The following is a 24,562-nucleotide window of genomic DNA, read 5'->3' as shown; positions in this document are numbered from 1 at the left end:
GATGTATGAATTGGGGTTAATTTTTTTCCATCGTGAGTGTGAGTGCTTCAGGCCACAAAACAGAGAAGGGATCTACACTTACTAATGAAAGAGAACTTTCTTACACTACAGAGTCCCTATCAGGAGAGCGCTTGTAAGGGCTTCCAGTTACAACAATTTTGAGATCATCTATGTTACAAAAAATAAACACATGGGAGAGGATAAAACAGTGCCAACCATCATGGATGAAACTATTTTTGAGATGAAAAACTGACACTGTTGCAGTCTAATTTGGGAGGGGAGGTTCTAAGCAGGCACTTCTTAGAATTTTTCCATCAAGTCACAGCTGTCTTCATTTAAATGTCCAAGAGTAAAAGGTCTCTATGAAAACCCAGCAAGAAGTGCACAAAGATGACTTTAGACTGAAATCTAAAGTCACAGAGAAAGCTTAGCTAATGGGCTCCAAAGAGAGCAATGGAAAATGTGAACAACTTCCCATGATGATTCCTAATGATGATGATCCATCTCTACTCTAACTTCCCTTGACTTGTGTTTAAGTCAAACCCAAGTCATGATTCAACACTAGTCCCCTTCGAGCTTCACCAAGCAAAATCTAAACCTGGTCATCCTACCCCATTATTTTTGAGGCTTCCATTGTTCCAATTTTGATTTAGTCCTCAAGCGTGGGGCACACCAGGAGAGATGTAGAAATGATGTATCCTGATGATGATGGCCAAGGATAACTGAAATGTCACCAGGATGAGAATATGTGGGTAGGCATGCATTTGCTTCAGGGTAACCGAAAGTTTCAATTTATAGTTGTAGAAACAAAGAAACCAGAAGTTTAAAAATGCAGTCATATACTCCAATAAAATGTTTTTTAAAAATGCAGTCATGAAGTACTAGAAGTGCTTATACTTGGTCATTTCTCCACAAAGCTCTAAGTGAATACAAATAAAATATAAATATGGAGGAAAACTTGTGCCATAATTGATTTTGTTAAGAAAATAGAAGCTTGAAAAAGAGACGGAAGAAGCATTTAGAATTAATCCCACTGGGAATATTCTGATTTTCCCTGTATTTCTAATTCCCGGGCATCTGACATACTTCTTTCATTACAATAAACATATTTACTTTAAAACTAATCATCCTTCGGGCTTCCCTGGCGGCGCAGTGGTTGAGAGTCCGCCTGCCAATGCAGGGGATACGGGTTCGAGCCCTGGTCTGGGAAGATCCCACATGCCACAAAGCGACTGGGCCCGTGAGCCACAACTACTGAGCCTGCGCGCCTGGAGCCTGTGCTCCGCAACAAGAGAGGCCGCGATAGTGAGAGGCCCGCGGCACTGCGATGAAGAGTGGCCCCCGCTCGCCGCAACTAGAGAAAGCCCTCGCACAGAAACGAAGATCCAACACAGCCAAAAGTAAATAAATAAATAAATTTAAAAAAAAAACAAAAAAAAAACAAAAAAACAACTAATCATCCTTCAACTCCAGTGGCCTCTTGTGTTTTCCCTTTCATGATTTATTTCCTTTCTCTGTGGGCAAGTAAATTATTATGGTCATAGGTGCTATTATGAAATAAGAAGTAACTTGAAGTCAAAACTCACACATAATGTGAAACAATGAATGTGCTCTTATTGACTTAAATCTAACAGATTCAATATTATACATTTTTAAATCATAAAAGACATTAGAAAATGATTGAATATAGTTATTTGGATGTGGAATTCTTCATTTTCATCAATATTCTTTTTTTAAAAGAGCAGAAGTTGTAATTATTAGTCACAATTATTTGTGATAACTCTAAGCCAAGAATTTTGCGACAACAGAAGAAATCTCAATAATGAAATACAGAACACACCATAACCTGGAACTCTCTTGGACCTTATTAATTATCATAAATAGCAGGCAGGACTTATTATATCGTGGTTTCACTCACATCAGAATCCTTCTAGCATGGACCTTGAGAATGGAATTATAGTAAAGAGAGTAAACCACTGAAGTAGTCTTTGTTTCTAATTTCTAAACTATTTTGCCAACATTATTATCTGTTACACTGGACAAACAGCTGGTGGATATTTCTAATCTTTTAACGGTTGCTTCATAATTTTCCCCTCCATTCTATTTCTTCCTCTCTATAGCAAACTAGTGCCTGCTGTAGGAAGACCTTTCCAGCAGCTGGAAAGAGAAGCATGACTTAAAATTGCAGAGCCAAATTGCCTTGTCCCTGATGGATAAAGCTTACTTTATATGGATGGTGACCTGGATTCAGAAAAACTGGATGACCCCTCCCCACTGCCTACCTAAAGAAGGGGCACAGGATTGACATTGACCAGAGGCTGCTGTGACAGTGACAAGTTTGGTGACTTGAACAGTGTATGAGATTTCCTGGGCTCATTCCTGAAAACAGTACATCATTTCTCCCTTCCTAACTGATTACATCCCTTCTGAGTTATCCCAAAGGACTGAACCTTAGTAGTTGTACCTTTCAACTGCTAAGCAAATGTAGAGATGGTGCCCTTGCTGACAGGCTGTGAGCAATGTGACATTTACTCCACTTTATTCTCTCAAGACACATTCAAAGTCTGGAACATGCTCCCCCCCCCCATCTCTTCCATATCCTCTACCTCCCACCATGACACTTCCCTAGTTTTCTGAATAAACTTCCCAATCTCTTCCATCTGACTTCACCTCTCACATTGCTGCCCTGTTTTTTTGGCCTGACTGATGCAAGCCTGAGGCAGATCTCTTCCTTTACTTCAGATTCTGGGAATGACTCCTTCCTGCCTTTCCCTGGCTATACAACTCAGGCAGAGTTCCACGTCAGAGTTCTATGACTCCAATTCTCACGGAGCTCCTATACTGTGGGATAGAATTTGGGCCCTTAGCCTTTGCCCCCGTGAGGTCCAGGGATAGGGGTGACCATGGTGATATGGTGCCCAGGCTAGGTTCAGGTGAAAGAGGGGGTGTCTGGCCTTTGTGTGGCACCATAATGAAGGGCCAAAATGTCATCACTTCTAAGAGATGTCTAGTAAATTCGCCTAAGCAAGGGACTCTTTCTTCACAGTTCAATGTAGGCCCATATCATTTCTCAGTTATGGGTCTTTTTTTTTTTTTTAATTTATTTGGCTGCGCTGGTCTTAGTTGCGGCATGCAGGATCTTCATTGCCGTGTGTGGGATCTTCGTTGAGGCATGCGGAATCTAGTTCCCTGACCAGGGAACCAACCTGGGCCCCTTGCATTCAGGTGTGGAGTCTTAACCACTGGACCACCAGGGAAGTCCCTCAGATATGGGTCTTTTTCAATTCTTGTTTCTACTCCCCTCCTACACACACACACACACACACACACACACACCCCTTAGCTGTCACCTCCCATCCTACTTCTGGCCAGATACCTTTTTTGTTTTTTGGTAGGTTTTCATTCAATGTTAACTATGGTTAGAATCTCTGCTCCACCGTTTCCCTTTTTAGAGTAAATGCAGGTCCACCATCCCTTATATGAAACCTCTGGGGCCAGCTGTATTGAGGAACTTTTTCAGATTGTTGAATGATGCTATGGTTCATATGTTGTAAATTAGACAACACCCAACAGGGTTTATGGCTCCATATTTATTCACACTAAGTGGGATAAACCAAAATCATAAATAGCCTCACATCAGTTTGTAATTGTTTTTTGTTTTTTTGTTTGTTTTTACCAAATGAGTTTGCTACAAACTTATGAAAAGAAAAACAAAAAACAAAAAAAAACCTTCTGTCTTGAGAGCTTTTTGTATTTTTAAAATGAGGATTAAGGATTGGTGATCTGTATTATGCTGTGCAAATTCTAGACATATTAAAAGAGGAATGGAGTATTTTAGGAGAATTTGGCTTTTTTTTTGTTGTTAACAATGCCTTATTTTTCTAATTTTTGAGACAGTACAGAGACAATTTTATAGGTGGTACAATGAAGGATGGAGTTGTTCAAGTAAGCAGTTTAGTACAAGCCGGAAAAACGAAGCAAGGGGAGGGTGGGGCCGGAGGAGGAAGGAAGCCCAAACTAGACGGAACGAAGATAAAGAAAATACTGGCAGACTGGGACTGGAACTTATTAAAGGGCAAGTGATAGAACTTGGAGAAAAAAAAAAAAAAAGATAACTTTGAGGGCATAGTCAAGAAATATTCTTAAATATTATTTTCAAATGTACCTTATAAATCCACGAACACATATACAGGTAAAAGAAAGATATCCCAAGCCTGGTCCTCCCTATTAATCGTCCTGGTTTATAACTTTGCAGTGTTCCATTAGGAACTGTTTTCAAGGATAAGCACGTAAGCTTCTTTCTCCTTGGAAGGTTGGGAGGTCAAGAATCCTGTTGGAAGTTAGAGGTTCCGGAGCTCAGAGTGCTCTAGCATTCTTTGTTAAGTGCGGTAAATATCACGATGGAGAGGTAGGGGAACAAATGTAAGAAAACCATGGGTTTTAATTTCACATTGGGTTGGTTCTTATTCTCGTCATTTGACACTAACTCAACTGTTTCTTGCATTCAAAATGTTGCTTCGGTCAAAATGTAGTCAGCCCTATGGAAAGATGTGATTAGAAGAAAAGAAACTGTTATCCGCAAAAAGTATGAACTCCTGCAGCGTTGAGGATGGTGTTTCATTAAAAGAGAGAAGGCATTTCTTCCATTCTTCAGATCTTAACCACTATTTCTGGGTTTCTCCCCAACTTTTTCAGACAGTGAAAGATCTGGGAACACCCCTACCCCCAATGAACTATCAATAAGTTGTTTCTTTTATAGGAAAAAGGGAAAGTAGTCAAAGAGATACAGGAGACAGATAACCTACCAATCACAAGCTGATCTATAGTCAGTTACAAATTGCAAATTCAATTTCAATGGGAGTTTATTCCTCATGTACAGGGGGAAAAAATAGAGCGTCTCCTTAAAAACAGAGACAAGGTCGAACTGGGCTTAATCCTTAGCCCCAAGCACACAGTAAATATGCGTAGGTTCATTACTTAAAGATATGCCACTTTTCCTATGCCAGGCCCTGGGCTAGGTCTTCGGGGCACAGGAAAAGGTTAATGCCATGGAGGGATTCAGATCCCACTTGGCATAATGTAAAGCCGAATGAATAAAGGTTTTAAACAACGTGCAAAGAACACAGCAGCGGGGAAGCAAGTAAGGTTTACATCACATTTTGTGGGAGCTCTCATTCCCGTTTTAGCTCCTGCGTTCTTTCGTTTCACGCCGCCCTTCCTAGGGGGCGCGAAAGGAGGCGAGCCCAGAGAATAGAAGCCGCAGTAGGCCGGCGGGGAAAGTTAGGAAATAGGGAAAACTGGCGGGAGGGGGCGGGGGGGAAGAGATCGCGTCCAAGACTGGGTCCATCCTGAGTTTGAAAAGAGAACAAAATGCCTTTTGTCACTTTTCTCCACCTTCTTCCAAATCCCCCCGGGATGAGAAATTGGCGGGGCGGGAGGGGGTGTGTTACATCGCTGAGAGAGAACCTCTCTTTGCTCCAATGGCCACAGCCCAAGAAACCTAGGAATCTACAGCTGACGCCTTCTAGAAAAGGACCCACCCCAGCTCGCTAAGAAAAGGAAATCCACGTGACGGGAGGAGGTGGGGGCGGGAAGCCAGGCGACCCCGGAGCGAGCGCGGCCAGGGGCGGGGCCGGAGGCCGGGGACCGGGCAGCTTCGAGGAATTGCCCCGCGTAGCGGTTCGGGGGCGGAGGGCTCGCATGGGGCTCTGTGCGCGCAGAACACTAGGGTAGAGGATTCGCTGCGCGCGCACAGCGCACGCGGGGCAGAGAGAGAGCGGACCCATTCCGCGCGCACCGGGCAGGGGCGGGGCGGGCGCAAGCCTCTCGCGCCGGGAGCTTGGAGCCAGGAGCCGGAGCCTGACGTCGGCCCGGGTGCTGACCGCTGCCCCTCCCCGCTCGGCGCCGCCTCCCGCAGCGGGGGAGGGGCCGGGGCGGAGCGAGCGAGCGGGGCAGCGCCGGGGCGGAGCGGGCGCGGGCAGAGCACTGCGCGGGGCCGGCGGCGAAGGTCCACGGTGGGATCGGCGTCGCTGCGGCTGCCCACGACCCGGTCCCCGGCCGGCCGCCCCGCAGATCCACCTTCGTGGTGCGGCGGAAAGCGCGTGGATCCCCGAGGGAGCGAGTCCCCGCGCGCGGCGGCTCGGCTGCTTCCCTCCGTGGGAGGTCGGGCTCCCGGCTCTCCGGACCCGCCTGGCGTCCTCGTCTCCGGCGGGGCGGGCCGGCTGCGGCGCCCGGGACATGGCTTCGGCGGGCAGCGGCATGGAGGAGGTGCGCGTGTCGGTGCTGACCCCGCTGAAGCTGGTCGGGCTGGTGTGCATCTTCCTGGCACTGTGTCTGGACCTGGGGGCCGTGCTGAGCCCGGCCTGGGTCACGGCCGACCACCAGTACTACCTGTCCCTGTGGGAGTCCTGCCGGAAACCCGCCAGCTTGGACATCTGGCACTGCGAGTCCACACTCAGCAGCGGTGAGGGCCCGGCGCGCCGCGACCCCTGCCTCCCGCCCCGGACCGCCCCGCGCCCCGCTGCCTGGACAGCTACCGCCTCTACCCGCCTCCCCTTCTCCCTTGTGTGTCCCCCACCCTAGTCCACCCCCTCCATCCTGGCCCTTCGCGGATCCTCGGGCTCCAGCCAACTCCCTGATCTCCTCCACCCCTCACCTCTCCCCAGTCCCGGTCGCCAAACCCAGTGCAATGTCCCACGCCCTCTCTTCCCGTGGCCATTCCTCGGGCTCTGGAGTAACACGTATGCTATTTTGGGTAATTGTTATCATTTAAGGCTAGAACCATGTGGCTGGTTGAAAATGCAACGCCTTCCACACCCGCGTTAAAAAAGACACAAGCAAAAGCGCCCCAACTCCCACCAGGATGCTGTGGGTTCTCTCTGCCTTCCCCACTTCTCTCTCAAGAAGGAATTTGCCTGAGTTTACCTCTGAGTGCCCCCGTTTCTGCCTGTTCTACTCCACTTTACCTGGGTTTTCCCGTGAGTTTCGGTTTGGATTTTAGTTCCTTAAATTTTTGAGGGATGTGAAGAGTTGGGAGAGGGACAGGCTTTAATTTCCTTGCCTTTTTTGGTGACACCGTCCTTGGTTGAGAGTTGCTCTTCTTTCTTTCCCACTCCAAATGCCTCTTCAGTCCTCCAGATCTTTCTTGCTCTTCTGCATGAGGTACTCACAGATGCCTGGAAAGTTGTGGCTTATTCAGCCAGCACTGGAAACAGCAAAGGGATGGGGTGGAGGACGGAGAATAAGGTAGTCACGGAGGGCCTTTACCGTTTTACTCTCTCCTTGAGCCCGGGTTGCCTTCCCCTGCCCTCCCAATGTTACGCCCTTAACAGAAATTTGACAACTTCCGATTTCTTGCTGCAAACCCCTATTCCTCACTAATCTTGATTCTTCAGCTGCTGGTGTCAGTGCAGAGAAAGGGGAATAAAAGGCAGAGGACCAGGCTGTGATTTTACACACTTACACGCGGACCCCTGAGAAACTCATTAAATTCCTTCGTGACAGTTTCCTGTCTTCTCTGGGACTATTTATAAAGCTTTACTGGAAACGTGTCAAGTTCCAGGCAAGTTGAAATAGGACAAAGAGCCACAAAAATCAGATTTGCTTTTGTCTTTGGTTTCTTGTTATAAGAGAAATTAGTGCACTTGGTTTAGTTTCTTCCATAAATTTGTCTGTTTACAAAAGGCTTTTTCTTTGATATTACCTCAAAATTTCCATTGAAGGATTTCGTCTTTGTTTCTTAATTTACTGTGGAGGGGACTGGTTGGCAGCGGGAGGTCAACATTTAGGTCTTTTAATTCTTTCAGGGTTGGTTGTTTACAACTAAAGATAAAATAAATTGGTAAAATGCCTTTCTTCAGTAACCAGGGGATCCAAATAAACTTTGGAGAAAATATGCTTTCTTTCCCCTCTCCAATAGAAATGGAAATTTATGTAGGAATGCCAGCTCCAGCACGTCTCCTTAGCAACGTGAATCTTTTGCCCCTTTCTCACTGTCTCCTGAAATAATAGCCCCCTGATTGCATAAAGACTTTTCAGATAGGTAGGAGAAACAAGCTTCAACTCCCATTTTCTTTTCAGGCCCGTATCCTTTTCTCTGGGCCAGGAATGTGGGGAATGGGGAGAAGCCAGCTCGAGTTTGTGGCGCGTCTGCAGTGTTTGCTAATCTTCCCTTCATTGCCTCCATACCCATTTATCTCTGCTATTTTCCTCTCTAAGCAAGGAAATAGGGAGACAAAAGCTTAATGCAAATATAGTTGTAATAGGACTCTGCAAGGTAAAAATCGGAGGCTGGTACAGCTTCTGATTTTTTCCTCTAAACCCGTTATTCAACCCTCTTGCTGAAACTCATACTGCAGCATTTATTTCTTGTTGCGTTCCTGAAAATAAAATAGTTTTCATCCTAGAAAAAGTATACTTCAGAAGCAAATTGGGCTGGTGGAAATGGTTTTGTTGGAGGCTATCTGGAACAAGTTCTTGACTTTCTTTATGTAGTAGCAGTTCGTTTTTCCTCCCCAAGGTGGTGGTGGATGGGGAGGATGCAGGAGGAAAGGAAACAAAATCTGGAAAATCGCTCATCTCCCCACTTTACAAAGTCTATTTTCTTACAGTGTTCGGTGCACTTGAAGCTTCTGTGCACCAGTATTCTGAAACAAGGGGGAAGCTTGAAGTGAAACGAGCAATGTTTTCCTTGCCCGTTCCAAAGGGCAGGCAGCTTTTCTCAGTCTGTTTGCTGTGTTGAATAGCAGAAAGCAGGGAGGGAAATGTCTTCTCTGAAGATTTTAACAGATCCACTTCTTTGTCTCTCGAAATGAATTACTTCAGGAGGAACCACCAAGGACAGTTTTACTGAAGGCCCTTTACCAGCATCTTCAGGGCTTAATTAAAAACCTTTGTCTTAATTAGAATTGAAACTGCCGTGAAGAGGCAAGCTTGTAAATACAGAAGGGAAATTTCAGGAATGTTTCTACCGATGATGATATGTCCTACTTAGGCCCAGTTCCTACGGAAACTTTCCCCTCAGCCATTATTTTTAAAGCCGCATTTTAATTTTGGTACCAAATGTGCATCGTTTGCCGCTTATAACCTGTTTTATGGTTTTAAGCAAAAGCAGAACCATTCCTTTTGTGTCCTGGTGTATTGCAGGTTGCGTCAGCACTTCTAGTACGAACCAGTAATCCGGGTGTCAGTCAACCGTAATGCTTTTCTCCGGTGTCCCAATTCAGTGTATGGGGGACTATCCAGGCATTCATCTTTAAGCTGTAAATTTCCCAAAAAGACAAATGAGAAAATGGCTAATAGACTGTCATTCGCGGTGGAAACAGGAAAAAAATAAATAAATTAAGTATGCTTGTTAGGAAGTTTAGAATAGGTAGTACGCACATGGCTGCTGGCCACAGAATTTCTAAGGATGATTTTGGCAGACTTTTAATACATCTTAAATATTATTTTTAAATGATAGTAATGTTTTAGACTTTTGCTTAGTCGCATTTAGTTTTGATAACTTTTTTCCTAGAATATAATTGTAGGGTTTCACAGCCATAGCAATTATAAGAGAATCCTTAGTACAAATAGGATTACTCAAGTGTATACAGAAAGCTGACACCCTAAACTTGACTCAAACGTACTGTATAACCTCTAGGGTAATTTTATGCTTCTTCTTTAAAATTTATAAATATGTAGCTATTTCATATAAATCAGATGGCTTTTTTGACGTCTGTGTTATTTACTGACTAAGCAAAATGTAAGGGTGTGCAGATGGCCAAATGAACACAATTTACTGAGAGTAATTTTGGAATATAACAAGTGGCATTTATCCATCTTTCCATCCACAAAATACTTGATTAAATAGTTGGTTCCTTTTTCAAGGAATATTAACATTCGCGCACTGTCCTAAAAATAGCTGCATTTGTAATGAGTCACTGGCAGTTTTGAAATGGCAGTGCGCTGTAGGCTAATAACAGGTGAATATTATTATTTTCAGTTGACAAGGGGTTCTTTTAAGAGTGCTTTGTATGTAGCTCATTTTTTAAAAACTGTGATATAAAAATCCACTTTAAAAGGCATTATAAGAAAACCTGTCTTGGGTGGTAGTTTAAGATAAACGGAACTGCCTAAACACCTGCAAATCTTAGAAAATCTGAGATACAGTGATTCTGAGTTCAGATGTGTATCATCTGTGCATATTTTGAATCCATATCTTAATTGGGAAACGTAATTTCATTGGAAAACTTTGCAATGTGATTTACTCCAGGGAAAGTTCAGCTTGTTGCTTGAAATTAGTTGATATTGATGCATGTTTACAAATAGCTCAGCAAGCCTGGAGGTCACAACAGTTATACTCTATTCTGGCTTCCTAAAAAAGAACAGAAGTAGAACAAATGGAATTTTATTTAACCTATACAGCGTAGACTGGTAGAAAATTATTCAAAGAGCAGCACTTAGCACCAAAACTTTCTTGATTAATAATCCAGAGAAAACCCAGTATAACATTTCAAGATCTTGATGACGATTTCCTTTTAAGGTCTCCTAAGACTCTGAAGTTCCCCAGATTGACTTTTACAAAGGACATTTTAATTTGTGGGCAGATATAATTCCTCTTTTGTTCACATTTGTAGAATGATTGTAATCTCCAGGGAGCCATTTAGATCAATCTTTGTCAGCTAAGGGATTTGATGAGTATGTGAGAAGCCTGGCCTTTCATAAAACCTTTCAAAACAAAACCAAAACAAACAAAAGCATATCTCAAGCAATAGATTTTGCCCGCTGTCAGGAATAAATTTGAAGAATCACTTTCAGGTTTCTGTTTAATACTAAGACCACTTAGTGAGACCGCAAAGTACTACTGGATATATTAGTGAAAAGGATTGTAGGTGCTCCAAAATAAGTCCCTGGATTATATTACCTAAATATCACAGTAAACTTCTTTATGAACTCTGATAAATTATAACATAATCTTCTAGGAGGGCAGAGTAGTGTTGTGAAGAATATATGAGGCTTTGGATTCAAACTGCCCTGAACTTGACCACTTACCAATCATATGACCTCATACAGTTACTGTCGTCAGATGATTTGTCATGAAGATTAAATATGCAAACATACCTGCTCATTAGGGTTGCGTTTCTTCCTTATATATTCAGAGAAGCAAACCCAAAATGATAATTTTTTTCAATAATTGAGGGCTTTTTCCTCCTTAAGTGGTAAACTTTTTTTTGCATTGAATGAAGTATGTTGTTAGTCTCAAATTTAAATTTTGATATGTACTTCCCTGCATTTAACAGTGCTCTTGGTAAATCATGATCACAAAATTATTGTCTAATAGCTACCTTTTATTCAGTACTATTCCGGGCCAGACATCTCTATTATTCCCAGTGTTGAATAAACTTGCAGTTTAGCTAATGTTATCTCCATATATTATTGAGGAGACCAGGTATTTTTGTAAGTTTACCAAGTTCTCAATCAGTGGTAGGGACAGGTTTTCTCCAAGAGTGTTCCAGTTATTAATGCTGGAAAACAAACCACCCCCAAAGTTAGTGGTGTCAAATGACAGTTATTTTATTATGCTCATGACTTTTGTGGGTCAGGAATTCAGATAGGGCATAATGAGGATGGCTTGTCTCTGCTCCAGGATGTCTGGAGCTGGAGCTGAGGGTGATTTGAATGGCTGGAAACTAGAACATCTGGAACTGCAGGATCCTCTTCCAAATGGTTTCACGGGGTTTGACTTATTGTTGGGAATGGCTGGGAGGCTGGACTCAGCTGTGACTGGCCTTTCTCGCATGGTGGTCTCAGCGTAGTTGGACTTCTTACAGGATGAGTAGTTTTGCTGAGAGCAAGGGTTCAAAGAGAATCAGTCTCTGTCTGAACCAGCCTGGGAAATCACAGAGGAGCCATATGTATAGTCCAGATTCCAGGGGAGGAGAACTGGGCTTTGCTTCTTGATGGAGCAGTGGCAAGGTCACATTGTAGAAGAGCATGTAGGATAGGAAATGCTCTTGGGCCACATTTGCAAGTATAGTCTGACACTGGAGTCTAGCCAGAAATCTGCATTCTTTCTTATTGCCTTTGAAGAACCAAGACAACTACATAGCTTCTTTCTTTAAGAACTTTGAATCAATTGTATAAATAACATTTGGCTGGGGCAAAAACTGCCCTCAACCAACACATGGCTTTAATGATTAGTTGCTTGTATGGGGTTACTCTAGATTTGGAATCAAATGAGCTCAAAAACTTAACCTGTCTACAAATAGAGAACGTTTTTCTCTCTATATATTCAACCTTAGGTCATTTTTGGTTTATAGTCTCAAATGATCAAGGATCAAACTGATTAAGAATCTGAACTCTTAATTTGCTACTTCATGTTTCATGATAAAATTTTAGCCTTTCTTAGAAGGTTTTGTATTAGTCTGACGACATGGTTTGTACATGAACACTAAAATGTAACAATTCCATACAGGAGCCAAGTTTTGTAGTGCTAGAAAGGTATGAGAGTTGCAGGGATGTTTTTTGTTTGCTTGTATTTTCATTATTTTAATAACATGATTCTTCTCTTGATAATTGCCCATATGTTGAATCACAGAATCACAGCACATTTGGAGTAGAAAAGATTTTAAAAAATAATCCTGCCCAATTAAATTTATTGCATGGACAAGAAAAATAAGGCAAGACAGAATATTAAAGACTCAATAGAGAGATTGTACTTAGCCATAGTATTCTTGCAGGGCGGATTTTCAGAATTTCCAGTAATATTGCAGATAACTATCTCTTGGTATTTGAAGGATTGTTGAATACTATCATGTATGGAACTTTGGATGAAGAAGTTAAGGACTACATGTGAAACAGCTGTCTACTTTTTAGAAGATTATTTATCATCCAAGATTTGATTTCCCATAGAATTTTAAGAGTCTTCAAATAGACTCATTTATGTTGATAAGTCCATTAAGTTTTAGATGTTTATTATCATCAAATTTTACATTGTTACCGTGGCTAGTCCTTAAAAATCAACAAAAACTTATTTTTCTTTAAGTTTCTCTATGATAGGGTTCTTTAAAACAACTGCTTGATTTTAAGTTGAAAAACACTTCCAAAAGTCTGTGGAAGCCAGCCATGTAAGTTTCTTAAATTGATTATATGCATATAAATTTCACTGGATCAACTTATTACTGCATTCTGGCTTTATTTTTTTTTTAAAGATACATTTATTTATCAAGAGACTGATTTTTCCTTTCAACTTATTCCTGCATTCTGGGGGACTTCCCTGGTGACACAGTGGTTAAGAATCCGCCTGCCAATGCAGGGGACACAGGTTCAAGCCCTGGTCCGGGAAGATCCCACATGCCACGGAGCAACTAAGCCCGTGCACCACAACTACTGAGCCTGCGTGCCACAACTACTGAAGCCCATGCACCCTAGAGCCCACATGCCACAACTACTGAGCCCATGTGCTGCAACTACTGAAGCCTGCGCACCTAGAGCCCGTGCTCCACAACAAGAGAAGCCACCACAATGAGAAGCCCGCACACTGCAATGAAGAGTAGCCCCCACTCGCCGCAACTAGAGAAAGCCCACAAGCAGTAATGGATTCCCAACACAGCCAAAAAATAAATAAAGATTAAAACAAAAACAAAAAAAACTTATTATTGCATTCTGGCTTTATTTATTTTTTTTAAAGATACACTTATTTATCATGAGACAGATTTTTCCTTAAGCAGAATTTCATCCTCACATGTCAAAGGCATGGACAGTTAAATCTTACCAGTCTTTTCAAAGTATTGGATCATCTCCCTTGAAAATTAGACAAGGACACCTTCCTTACCCTTTTTTGCTCCTATATTTGTTTGGGATTTTGAGACATTAGTAGACCATCAATTTTCTGTTCTATTGTAGTCTTGCCTTTGGCACCAAAGACTCCCATTAATAAAACAAAACAAAACAAAACAAACAATAACCCCTACAAAAATGAAGCATCCATGGTTTCCAGAAAACCAGGAAAAAGAATATCTAGATCATTTTTATCTCTACCAGCTTATTAACTGTTGTGAGATTTAAAATGATAGTTTTAATGAGCCATGTTTCAAGATAAGGTCACAAATATTGGTTGTCTTTACAAAATATATGCGTATTAGGCAAAAAGATGTTAAAAAAATAGAAGTTGGGACTCCGATTCACATATTCTCTATGCATGAAAAGGCACCCCCTCAAAAGGACTCAAATTTCCATCAGAAGGAGTTTTATTTCTGTCATGTTTTATGGTCCTGAAACCAAATGTTCATCATAATGCATAGTGCTTTGTGAAGGCAACCTGGAGTCTTTTCCTAGCACTAGTAGGTGACTTAAAGAGAGATAGAAATGTCCCGGGAGGGTCTTTTCTATCTTCTCCTATGTATCCAAGTAGTTAACTTCATTGAAACATATTCATTGATTTCCTAGCAGGGAGTAAGCATTGTCCTGGTACAAAGTCAGCTAGTCATTCTGGTGGTGAGAGCAAGGTGATGAAGGAAAGTTTCTTTTAAACAAATTAATGAAATAATACAAATGTACGAAGTACTATAAAAGAGGAAATAAATATAAATTCACCTTCTGCAGGGGGGTAGAAGAAGGGATCTCATCTAAAGAAGCTCGCTAACAGGGAACTGGTGGGGGCACTAGCTTGCCAAATTTATCCCTCCATATTTACTGTGGGGTGTTTTAATTCTGATCGTGGGTAACTGGCTGGCTGTCTTCCATCTGCTCTTTGATTATTATTAGCTACGCTAAACCCATCACAAAAGCTTTTTAGTTGCTTAGAGGCAGGTCACCCACTCCTAGTCTTGGCATGGGTTTTCTTCTTCTCGTTTTTCCAAATAACCAAGATTTCCAAATTGTAACCTTCTTAGGTTTTTTCCAAAGAGTGGAGAAGGAACAATGTTTGATGTAACAAACACATCACAAATTTATATATGTACTATGATTAGGAATTACTATTGAGAAATACCAGTACCCATTAGATAATACTAGTTACCATCAAATGCTAACGAAATCTTTCTAATAGAATACTTGGTAAGAAACAGCAGCCATTAGCAGCGATGGTGTCTTTCTTTTTTGTCTAAATACTGAAACATACTTTAATAGTAGGGCTTTGGCTAAGCAGTGTATATACAATGGTTTTATTTGGGGAAAAAAACACTGTATGTTATGGTGTTTAGATGATAAATTACATTTCCACCAAATTTTCTGTGATAGAATTCTGTGAAGCAGCTAAAGTGCCCCTTTATTGGTAAAGAAAAAAGTATGTGTATTCTTCAAACATCAACACAAAACAACTCAAAAGTCTTGAACAAAATTGTCATGGCTTGAAAATTAATAACCTGTTCGGCACTCTTGGACCACCAGAATTTTCCAAAATTTTGGTAAAATTGACCTGCACTTTGGTCATTAAAATTGTTGCATTATGTATTTGGATGGTTACCTGAGGTCATTTATGTGCTTAAAATCGGGTTGGCACTGTATTTCTGACACATTTTTTATCCATAAATGGTCCTAAAGAGTGAGACTTAAATCATATTGTTGCCAACTTAACATGGGTTTTAAAGTAGGTGCTTCTCTGACATTCCACTTGACTTTGTGCAGCTTGGTGCACACAGTGTCTATACTGTTTGTCATTTTATGAAAGACGTAGTTGTTTGCCATAAATATTTGTTTGCATGTGAATGTTAGTTTTGATATTAGTTGTTTGAAAAAAGAGATGGTCATTTTAATTATTGAAGTTAGAATCCGGATTCTTCTTTTGGCTGCCTTTGTTTGTGTCTGTATCCCATGGAACAGTGGAAAATTAACGCAATGCTGATGGATTTAGGTCAGGATGCAACTTAGCCAAGAAAACAAAGTTTAAACTCACTCAGAAATGGTTCCGATTTTCCATTTCATCTGCCACATGCAGAGTAACTTTAAGGAGAACTTGTGGATGGCTTGTGAGATAGCGTCAAGATGACAGAAAAGATTACTCTTCTAGGTTGAGTAGTGAATGATTTTGATTGCAGTTATGGATATCATTTTGGTTAATATTCTTTTGGAGAATTCAAAGGTAAAAATATAAGTGCCTGTCTGGCACATTTCAGTGTGATTATAAAAGTTATTAAAATCAATATTTTACTTTCTGATGAGAATTATAGGAATAGTGAGAATCGTGCATTAAAATATTAGAATACACTCGGGGAAGTACCACCCACTCCTGCTGTGGGAGTTGAATTTATAAGGTTAAAAATGTGTTTCTTCATTGCTTTTTAATTATATCTAATTTCCTAGAAGAAGTGACAATTGTGTGCTCAAGGATTTACATACAGTAGAACTAATCTCAGCGTATAAACAATACCTACAGAGGTAAATAAATTAGCCAGTGTCTGATGAGTTAAAGGTTTTGAAATGAGACGGGTGGAGGAAAGCTTTAGGCACTGGTGTGGTACACTGAGCTTGGCTCAAAAGTGTGGAAAATGTATCATCATTTAGATTTTGCTTTTCCTGAAAATCGGAAGTAAATTTTGACCGTGAATTCCCCAAGGGAATGTGAATTCTCCAATTTGGCAGTTATAATGTGGCCCATAGAATTTTCATAATGCAGTAGCAATTTCAGGCCAGTCTCATGTATTAGATTGTAAAGTAAGTCAGCACAGTTCTGCAGAATACTAAAGCATTTATAGACATTGGAAACTCTGGCACCCGCTAATAAAAATACTTTGAAAGAGGATTTGAATTTAGTTCCTGAGTTGCACATTAATGTTGGACTTGATGTTTTGACGTATGGACTGCCCAATTTTTGTTCTGTAGCTGCGGGGGAAAGCATAACATTGTGTGTTTGTCTTTTATATATATATATATTTTTTTTTTAAATTATTTTTTTCCTTTTTTCTTTTATCTTTTTTCTGTTAGAGAAAGCTGTCATAGGGAAGCACATACTTATCTTTAGCCTTGGCTTTTGTAGGTGCAGTTCCAATGCATCTGGTGTGTCACTGTGTCAGTTTTGCCAAAATACTCTTAAGTGGAACCTGACATATACTATGCCAGCCTCATTTCAGGTTTCATTTCCGGATCCAAAACATCCCTCCCAGCCCATTTGAGACCTAACCAGTTTATGGACCAAGGTTGTACATTATTTCCTCCAAACCTATTATCACTTGTTCTCTCAGGTCTTAGAAACCAAACTCAGATTTCAAATCAGGTGGCCCAACATTGAACAATGACCAATTTTAATTGTGCAGAGCACTGCAATGTGTAAAACAGAACCATGGCCACTGATGTTCTGCAGAGCTGGTTTACGTTCACTGCTCCACTACAGTATCAGTATATCATTTATAGAAATGTATAAAACTAATGCCGAGTAATAAATCTCTAAGGACTCTTAACACTTCATCTGATTAAATACTGTGAGGGCTATAAAATAGGGGAACTAAGATTGATATAGAAATTAAGCAATTATGAGAACTTAAAATAAATGATTTTTTTTTGAAGAAATGGAGCTGAAAATTGAGAATTTTATGACATTTTGTTTTGCAAACACTGAATATGGGATAGCAAGTATTTGTGGCATGCAAACCTTCTAATGGAAAAAACGATTCGTGTATAGTTTTCCAGTCATTTATTATAGTATTAATGTAAAATTGCCCGAGTCCTGTAGTATATAACAAAATATTTTATATGTATATATTCTTGTTAAATCTACATTTGGTAGATAAGTAAATACATATCCTTGTAAACATGTATCCCAGCCTATTATTTTAACGGCCATTAGTGGGTATCTATAAAAGTATTTTTGACTTGTTTATTCCCCCATCTCCTAGTCTTGTTCAGTAAGAAAGAGGAAAATGGTATCAGACCTATCTACATAGTCCCTGACTTTAACTCATCTGTGAGGCAGGTCCTAATATTTGGACAGTGGATTCTGTTGCTGTTTACTGAAAGAGACACAATGCCACGTGCACTGTTCTCAGCTCCAATATGCCTAGTGCTGAACCTTGAAAACTACCCTGAGCCTCCTTGACTATGGTAGCCATTTCAAACTGCTTTTTCAGCTTACTGATTGATGTTCAACTGGTCAGCGAGTTAAAGCTTTGGTCCTGGGCAACCTGCCCAAGTGAATCATTCCAAATGGGTATAATGACAGCAATCCCCAAACTTGGCACCGTCCACCAGAGATATAGCCTCAATACTTCAGTCTAAGCCCCAGCTTCTGGCCAGGACAGTGGCAGACATATGTGGCCCAATTCTAGTCTCTTGGAAAATAAAATGGCTTTTCTGTTTGAGCAGGCATAGCTATGGTTGTGGACCAAAGGGAAGGGTAGCAATATCATAACTGTGGAGATGCTGGTGATTGGTGCTCCTTTTTGACTTTATGTCTAAAGTGACTTTCTCATTAGCCACAGCCTCAATACTTAAAATTAAATATAGGACATATAGAAGAAAGTCAGAACTGGTTGTATTCATCTACTTTTTAGAACTATTTCCTTTGCTACAAGAGGTTCCCCTCCTAATTAGGTTCTAGTCCCTTTTAATACTTGTTATTCTCCTGTAGCTTCTATTGCATTTTATTGGTTTTCGGTATGAAATAAAGTATTACTATTTTAAGGAAATTCAACATGTGAAATTAGGATTTTTTTGCAGTTTTCCGTTGTTATGCTGGATATGCATCACTTTGCACTCCTGTATTACTCATTAATCAAATTGACTTCATTATGAAATTATTACTGTCTGAGAGGCCTTTACCTAAACGAAAGTTCAACATTTTAAAATGGTACATGAGGACTTCCTTGCAGGGCACAGTATTTAAGAATCCTCCTGCCAATGGAGGGGACACAGGTTTGATCCCTGGTCTGGGAAGATCCCACATGCCGCGGAGCAACTAAGCCCGTGCGCCACAACTACTGAGCCTGCGTGCCACAACTACTGAGCCTGCATACCACAACTACTGAGGCCCATGCGCCTAGAGCCCGTGCTCCACAACAAGAGAAGCCACTGCAATGAGAAGCCTGCGCACTGCAACGAAGAGTAGCCCCCACTCACAGCAACGAAGACCCAATGCAGCCAAAAATAAATCAGTAAATTTTTAAAAACACATCCAATAAATAAATAAATAAATAAAAATGGTACATGAGGTATAGACCAGGGGTCAGCAAACTATTGCCTGACAGCCCACCACTTGTTTTTGTAGATAAAGTTTTATTGGGATACAACCATGCTCCTTTTATTTACATACTGCCTAGGGCTGTTTTCACACAACACGGCAGAGTTGAGTAGTTGCAACAGAGACCATGACCCACAAAGCCAATAATATTTTAATATCTGGCCCTTTAGAGGGAAAGTTTGCCAATTTTTTTCTTAGTCTTGTTCTTTACAAAATGCAAATAAATACATATATTTTAGCTATTCTTTGAGGATATTTAAAGTAGAGAAAAGTGATCAAAATTCCTGTTTTATTTTGGATTGAAAAGTAGAAATAGTCAAATGTATGGCATTTTATGCCTTTTGGGCTATGTGAAAGAGCTTATTGAAAAAAAGCAATCTATTGTGCTTTTATTTTTAAGATATTTTTAAAGTGAGTGAATAAGTTGTATCTTGATTTAAACAAAATTGATACTTTCAAAATTCTTATTTATTTAAAATAAATTGGAGTAAGTTGCTAAAAGCAATAATCATTTTATGAAAGTAATACTCCAAAAAGAAAATGTTCAGCATTGGCTCTTAAAGCCTCCAGGAATTTGATTGATGTCTGGATGGATTGATTTTACTATTATTATTTTTTGTACCTCAAACATTTAGATATAATGAAAATTTGATTTATTATTCAGAAATTTCAACTTATAACTTTTCAGAAGGATTTTTATTATGTTAAAGTGTAATAAAATTGTGCTATGCATAAACTTTTTCAAAAAAATTTAGAGACTTCCAAATGTAAGGATTGTTCTTTTGTTTTTTTAATTCAAAGCTACATGCTTTTATGGAACAACAACAACAAAAAAACCCATAGTATGGCTATCCTTTTAAACTCTAGTTGAAAGCCAGATATACTTTTGTTTGAAGTTATATTGCTTTGTTACAAATAGATGGCATAAAAAAATGCTCTCCACTTTTTTGTGATTCATCTTTATATTTTAAGGAGTATGGATTTGTTCTGTTTTTCTCCCTTGTTTGTTTGTTTCTTGAATGCTGTGTGAGTTCTAGTTCAGTGCCAGCTGTATTTCCAGAATTTATTAGGAGGATAGGATGTGGAAGAGGATGCTTGAGGCAGGGTTATACAAGTGTAAATAAAAGAAGAAAATCTTAGGGCATTGTAGGTTCCTCTACTTGTCCCTTATCCTGCAGTGGTAAAGAGTGCACTTTGGGAGCTCTCTGGAGGGATAATTTCAGAGTGCAGCATCAAAATATCATGAGTTCTTTTTTTTTTTTCATGAGTTCTTGACTTTGGATAGACTGCATTGCAATTTAACCATGGGTTAAAGTCTATTTTTATTTCTTGCACATACATTAAAGTGAGGACCAGAAGAGGCAGCCTGGGACTTCCAAACAAAACCCACGAAAGAATGTTCTCCACAGTATCATTTTCTGTGATGCTTCCTAAGCTGGACAGTGCTTTTATATATTCACTTTACTTCTTAGAGAACATTCTACTCTTGTAAAATGGAAAATGGGCCAGTTTTGTGTCATACTCTTTCTAAATCTTTATTTTATAAGAAATAACAAATACATTTCAGCGAGGTTTCGGTTTCATTCAGGGCATGGGAGACTCAAAGTATCTGTACAGAGGCCTGCACATAGTAAGTGGTCAGTATATGCTTACTGTTAACGTGTGTGAATGAAGAAAGGAGCCAAGGAGCCACTTAGAGTCCATTCTGGCACCCTGGGAATACTTACTTTCAGAAACCATCCCTATGGTGGTAAATACAACAGTAAGATTAGAATGAAAGGAAAGAGAAGAGGAAAAAACAAACAACAAATCTTCCTGATGCTAATTTGCTGGGGGAGTTGTTTTAGTTGGGGGGGGGAGGGAGAGAAAGGCAATTTAAAAAGTTGAGGTTTTTGTGTGTGTGTGTGCAAAGGAAGGCTTTCTAAGAAAGCACAGCAATTAAAAAACGAAGTATGTACTACAGCCACATGCAACAACATGGTTGAATATCAGAGACATAAAAGCCAGACAGAAAATAAATACAGACTTAAAAGCCAGACATCAAAGAATTGATACCATTTATATAAAGTTTAAGAAAAGGCAAATCGAATACATAAATAATGTTGGTTCGTAGCCTGGGTAGGAGGGTAATTATTGACTGGGGAGGGGCACAAGGGAACTTTCTGGGTGATAGAAATGTTCTCTATCTTAATCTGGGCGGTAGTTACGTGGGTGTGTAAATATACATGAAATTCATCAAGTTCTCTACTTTCTATACTTATGATTTGTGAACTTTATAGCTCAATAGAAAATTAAATAATAATAATAATGACAGTAGGTTGTGCAGGGGGCACCAATTTAGCATGAATGCTTAATAGAGTCCTTGGAAGAAAAGCATGGCAAACCTGTGGTCTAAAAACTGTGCTTAGTGAAGATTTCAAGGTGGGTCTGGAAGGATAAGTGAGAGTTGGGTACATGGAAAAAAAAGATTAAAAAAAAACCCAACTGTGTTTAGCATAATGTAGGAGACTTTTCTGAATAAGGACATTTATAGTAATTTTTGTTGCAAAACATCTCAAATCCCAAAGGATGGTTGGTATGCAGTAAAATCACATCTATTTAGCTGCAGCAAGGTGACTGCTGCTGAGCATAGTTTACTTCTTGAAAAAAGCAATGCCTTTCTTTTTTCCTTCCAGACTGGCAGATTGCTACTCTGGCTTTACTCTTGGGCGGTGCTGCCATCATTCTCATTGCATTCCTGGTGGGTTTGATTTCCATCTGCGTGGGATCTCGAAGGCGCTTCTACAGACCTGTTGCTGTCATGCTTTTTGCAGCAGGTAAATATATTCATTACTTTCAAACCAGTATTAAAGTTTCATGAACCTTTCTACCATCCTCCCTTCTCATGCAGAAACAGTAATGTGGTTGCTGTATTACCTACAGATCAAGAGGCATTTGTTATATTTTAAGGTAAATTGGCTACAGGTTTATCATAGTATCAGTTTTCAGTGTGTTAAGCATTTCACAGAGCACAGTGGCAATTTCTAAACTTCGAACTAGAACACGAATAAATAATGGCTCTTGACAAGGGCTGTTGCCTTAGGAATTGCAGCAGATGTGTTTACCAAGTCTTTCTTCACATCCAGTACTTTTTTCCTCCTTTTACTGCCCCCTTGGTGATCTTAAGGCAAAATTGTTTTTCTCTGACATAAAACTGAAAAAAAATTACAATATGTGTACCTTTAAAGGTATAAATCTGTTTTGAAATAAACATGGTTATACTGAAAAATCATAACGTTTAACATGACCCGTCAAACAATTCAATCGTGTGAGTTCAATGGCATATTCATTAATTTAGCAACCCATCTGTCTATGAAGCACAGCTTGGATTAAAATATCAACCCAGGTAAAATGGAAGTTTTACTAAAAGTCAGGGAGCTATTTAGAAAAGGGGCTTATAAGACTAAAAGCCCAGTACATTATTTGATATGAGTTTAATTTTCATTTATAAGGATCTCCTTAAATATTCTTATAAATGACCAAAACTGAAATATTCTTGTTGGTGCCTTCAATTTACCCTGTCAGTCATATCTGATTTGAAGACTGCAAAATAAGCCCCTGTGACTGTCAACAATGAAGACACTGACAGAACCATCTAGCCTGTTAGATGGATATTTAAAAGCTGTTTAAAGATGGGAATAGATGAAATTTCTCAGGATTTGAAGGGTCATTTGGTCTAAAAATATAAAATCAGAAGTGTTCTGCTGCCCCCTGCTGTTTGTGTTCATCTTCTTATACCCATGAAGACTGGTCAGAATGCAAGGGTCATAAAAACAACGGTCCACAGGGCTGAAAGAATGTAGAAATAGATCTAATTAAAATCCCTTAAGTGATGTGCTCAAGATCACATAGTAGTTACTGGTGGACCTGGGGCTAGGAGGCTACTGAATCCTAAACGGGTGGTTCATTCACTACTGAATCCCTCATTCATTCATTCACTCTTTATTGGGTACCTATTATGGACTGGTCATTGTATTGAGACACCTATAAAACTGGCTAAATAGCATGACAGATACTTTCTAATAGAGTAGAAAACACTACTACAAAAAATATTTTGAAGTCTTAGGCGGTGACCACAATATCATTATATTGTTGATCTCGTGTAATAAAGGTCTCTATTGTGAATCATTTAGTATAACATGAAGATTCTCCTAAAGATTCCATCATTCTCCAGTTTATTTCTCAGTTCATGGATTTGCCACGGCTCTTTTCCTATTTTTACAATGAAATAACTTAGATATTTTAATTATAGTATAAGTTTATCTTTGCAGCTAGGATTTATTAACATAGTGATTAGAGAGTCAATTATAATAGAATTTCTTGATAAATTGTTCTGAAATGATATACAGTTCTTTAAAACTGGAATTATGTTTTGAATAATTTTTAGAATACTCATATTTCTGATTTATGAAGATATAGAGACAGTCTAGACATTCTCTTATAAATATCCAGTATTATTGTGCTACCTAGTTACTATCCCATTTAGCCTTTAACTTACTCTATAATGGCATATGCAGAATCTATAAAGAAATCTGTTGTTTAAAGCACCTATTATAAACATTCTTAAGAAATAACTGGAAGTTCCAGTTTTTTCTTAAAAAGTTCTATAGTTTTTCCCAAGTATAGAAAAACTTGTGAAAATGTGAAAATAAGCACTGGTTGTAACAGAAAACATATTGTAAATGAGTATAAGTTAAAGGTAATGGATTTGGTCAAAAAAAGATTTTGATTTAACTCTCGCTGCCACAAATATTAGTAAATTATAAAATAACGAGACGAATCCCTAAAGCAACATTCATACAGTATTATTCTACCTGCCAAGACCGAAAATGAGCATTATACTGCTACGTTTTAAAACTGTACACGTGCTGAGATTTAATTTTACTCATTCTCTTTTGAGACTGTGCTTATGGAAGCTTTTTTTGAAATAACCATTAGTTTAGCGTTCACTTTGCATATAAGCAAGGTAAAACTTACTGGTTATTTGAAACATGTCATGAAAAAGTTTCTCTCTCCCATCTGCAAAAAGCCATTAAAGAGTTGCCTGTAGCTGACTTCTGGAAAAGATATTTATTAAACATAATAATCCATTTATGATTTGGGTGTAAGATTAACAAAGTTGGAAAATCTGCCTACTTGAAACAATGCTAGCTAAAAATCATGGTTGTTTTATCTTGCTTGCTTCTTAGGAAACATACTTATTCTAGTGGTTGGCTTGTCTCACCAGCTTAGTGATTCTTTGTAAATGTGTATTTGGGACTATTTTCCCTTTTTACTCATCCTGGTCTGCTTGAAAATGGTCTGTATTTCTCCGCTTTTCTCACAATATTTTCTTCTCCAAATAATATTAAGCTTTATCTTGGTATTCACACA

General features: G+C 39.6%; 1 protein-coding gene across 1 annotated transcript in view; it reads left to right on the top strand.

Annotated features, from left to right (window-relative positions):
- Positions 1–5,960: 5,960 nt before the first annotated feature.
- The window catches only part of TMEM47 (transmembrane protein 47), a 29,863-nt gene continuing 11,261 nt past the window's right edge, over positions 5,961–24,562 (top strand). The window contains exons 1-2 of the mRNA XM_059911381.1: positions 5,961–6,463; positions 21,826–21,966. Coding sequence (XP_059767364.1) covers positions 6,238–6,463; positions 21,826–21,966 — 367 coding nt within the window. The 5' untranslated portion in view covers positions 5,961–6,237. The remainder of the gene's footprint in view (positions 6,464–21,825; positions 21,967–24,562) is intronic.

Source organism: Balaenoptera ricei, chromosome X (genome assembly GCF_028023285.1).
Source record: "Balaenoptera ricei isolate mBalRic1 chromosome X, mBalRic1.hap2, whole genome shotgun sequence".
Classification (NCBI taxonomy): domain Eukaryota; kingdom Metazoa; phylum Chordata; class Mammalia; order Artiodactyla; family Balaenopteridae; genus Balaenoptera; species Balaenoptera ricei.
The sequence above is the reverse complement of the archived record's forward strand: the minus strand, read 5'-3'. Positions and strand labels throughout refer to the sequence as shown.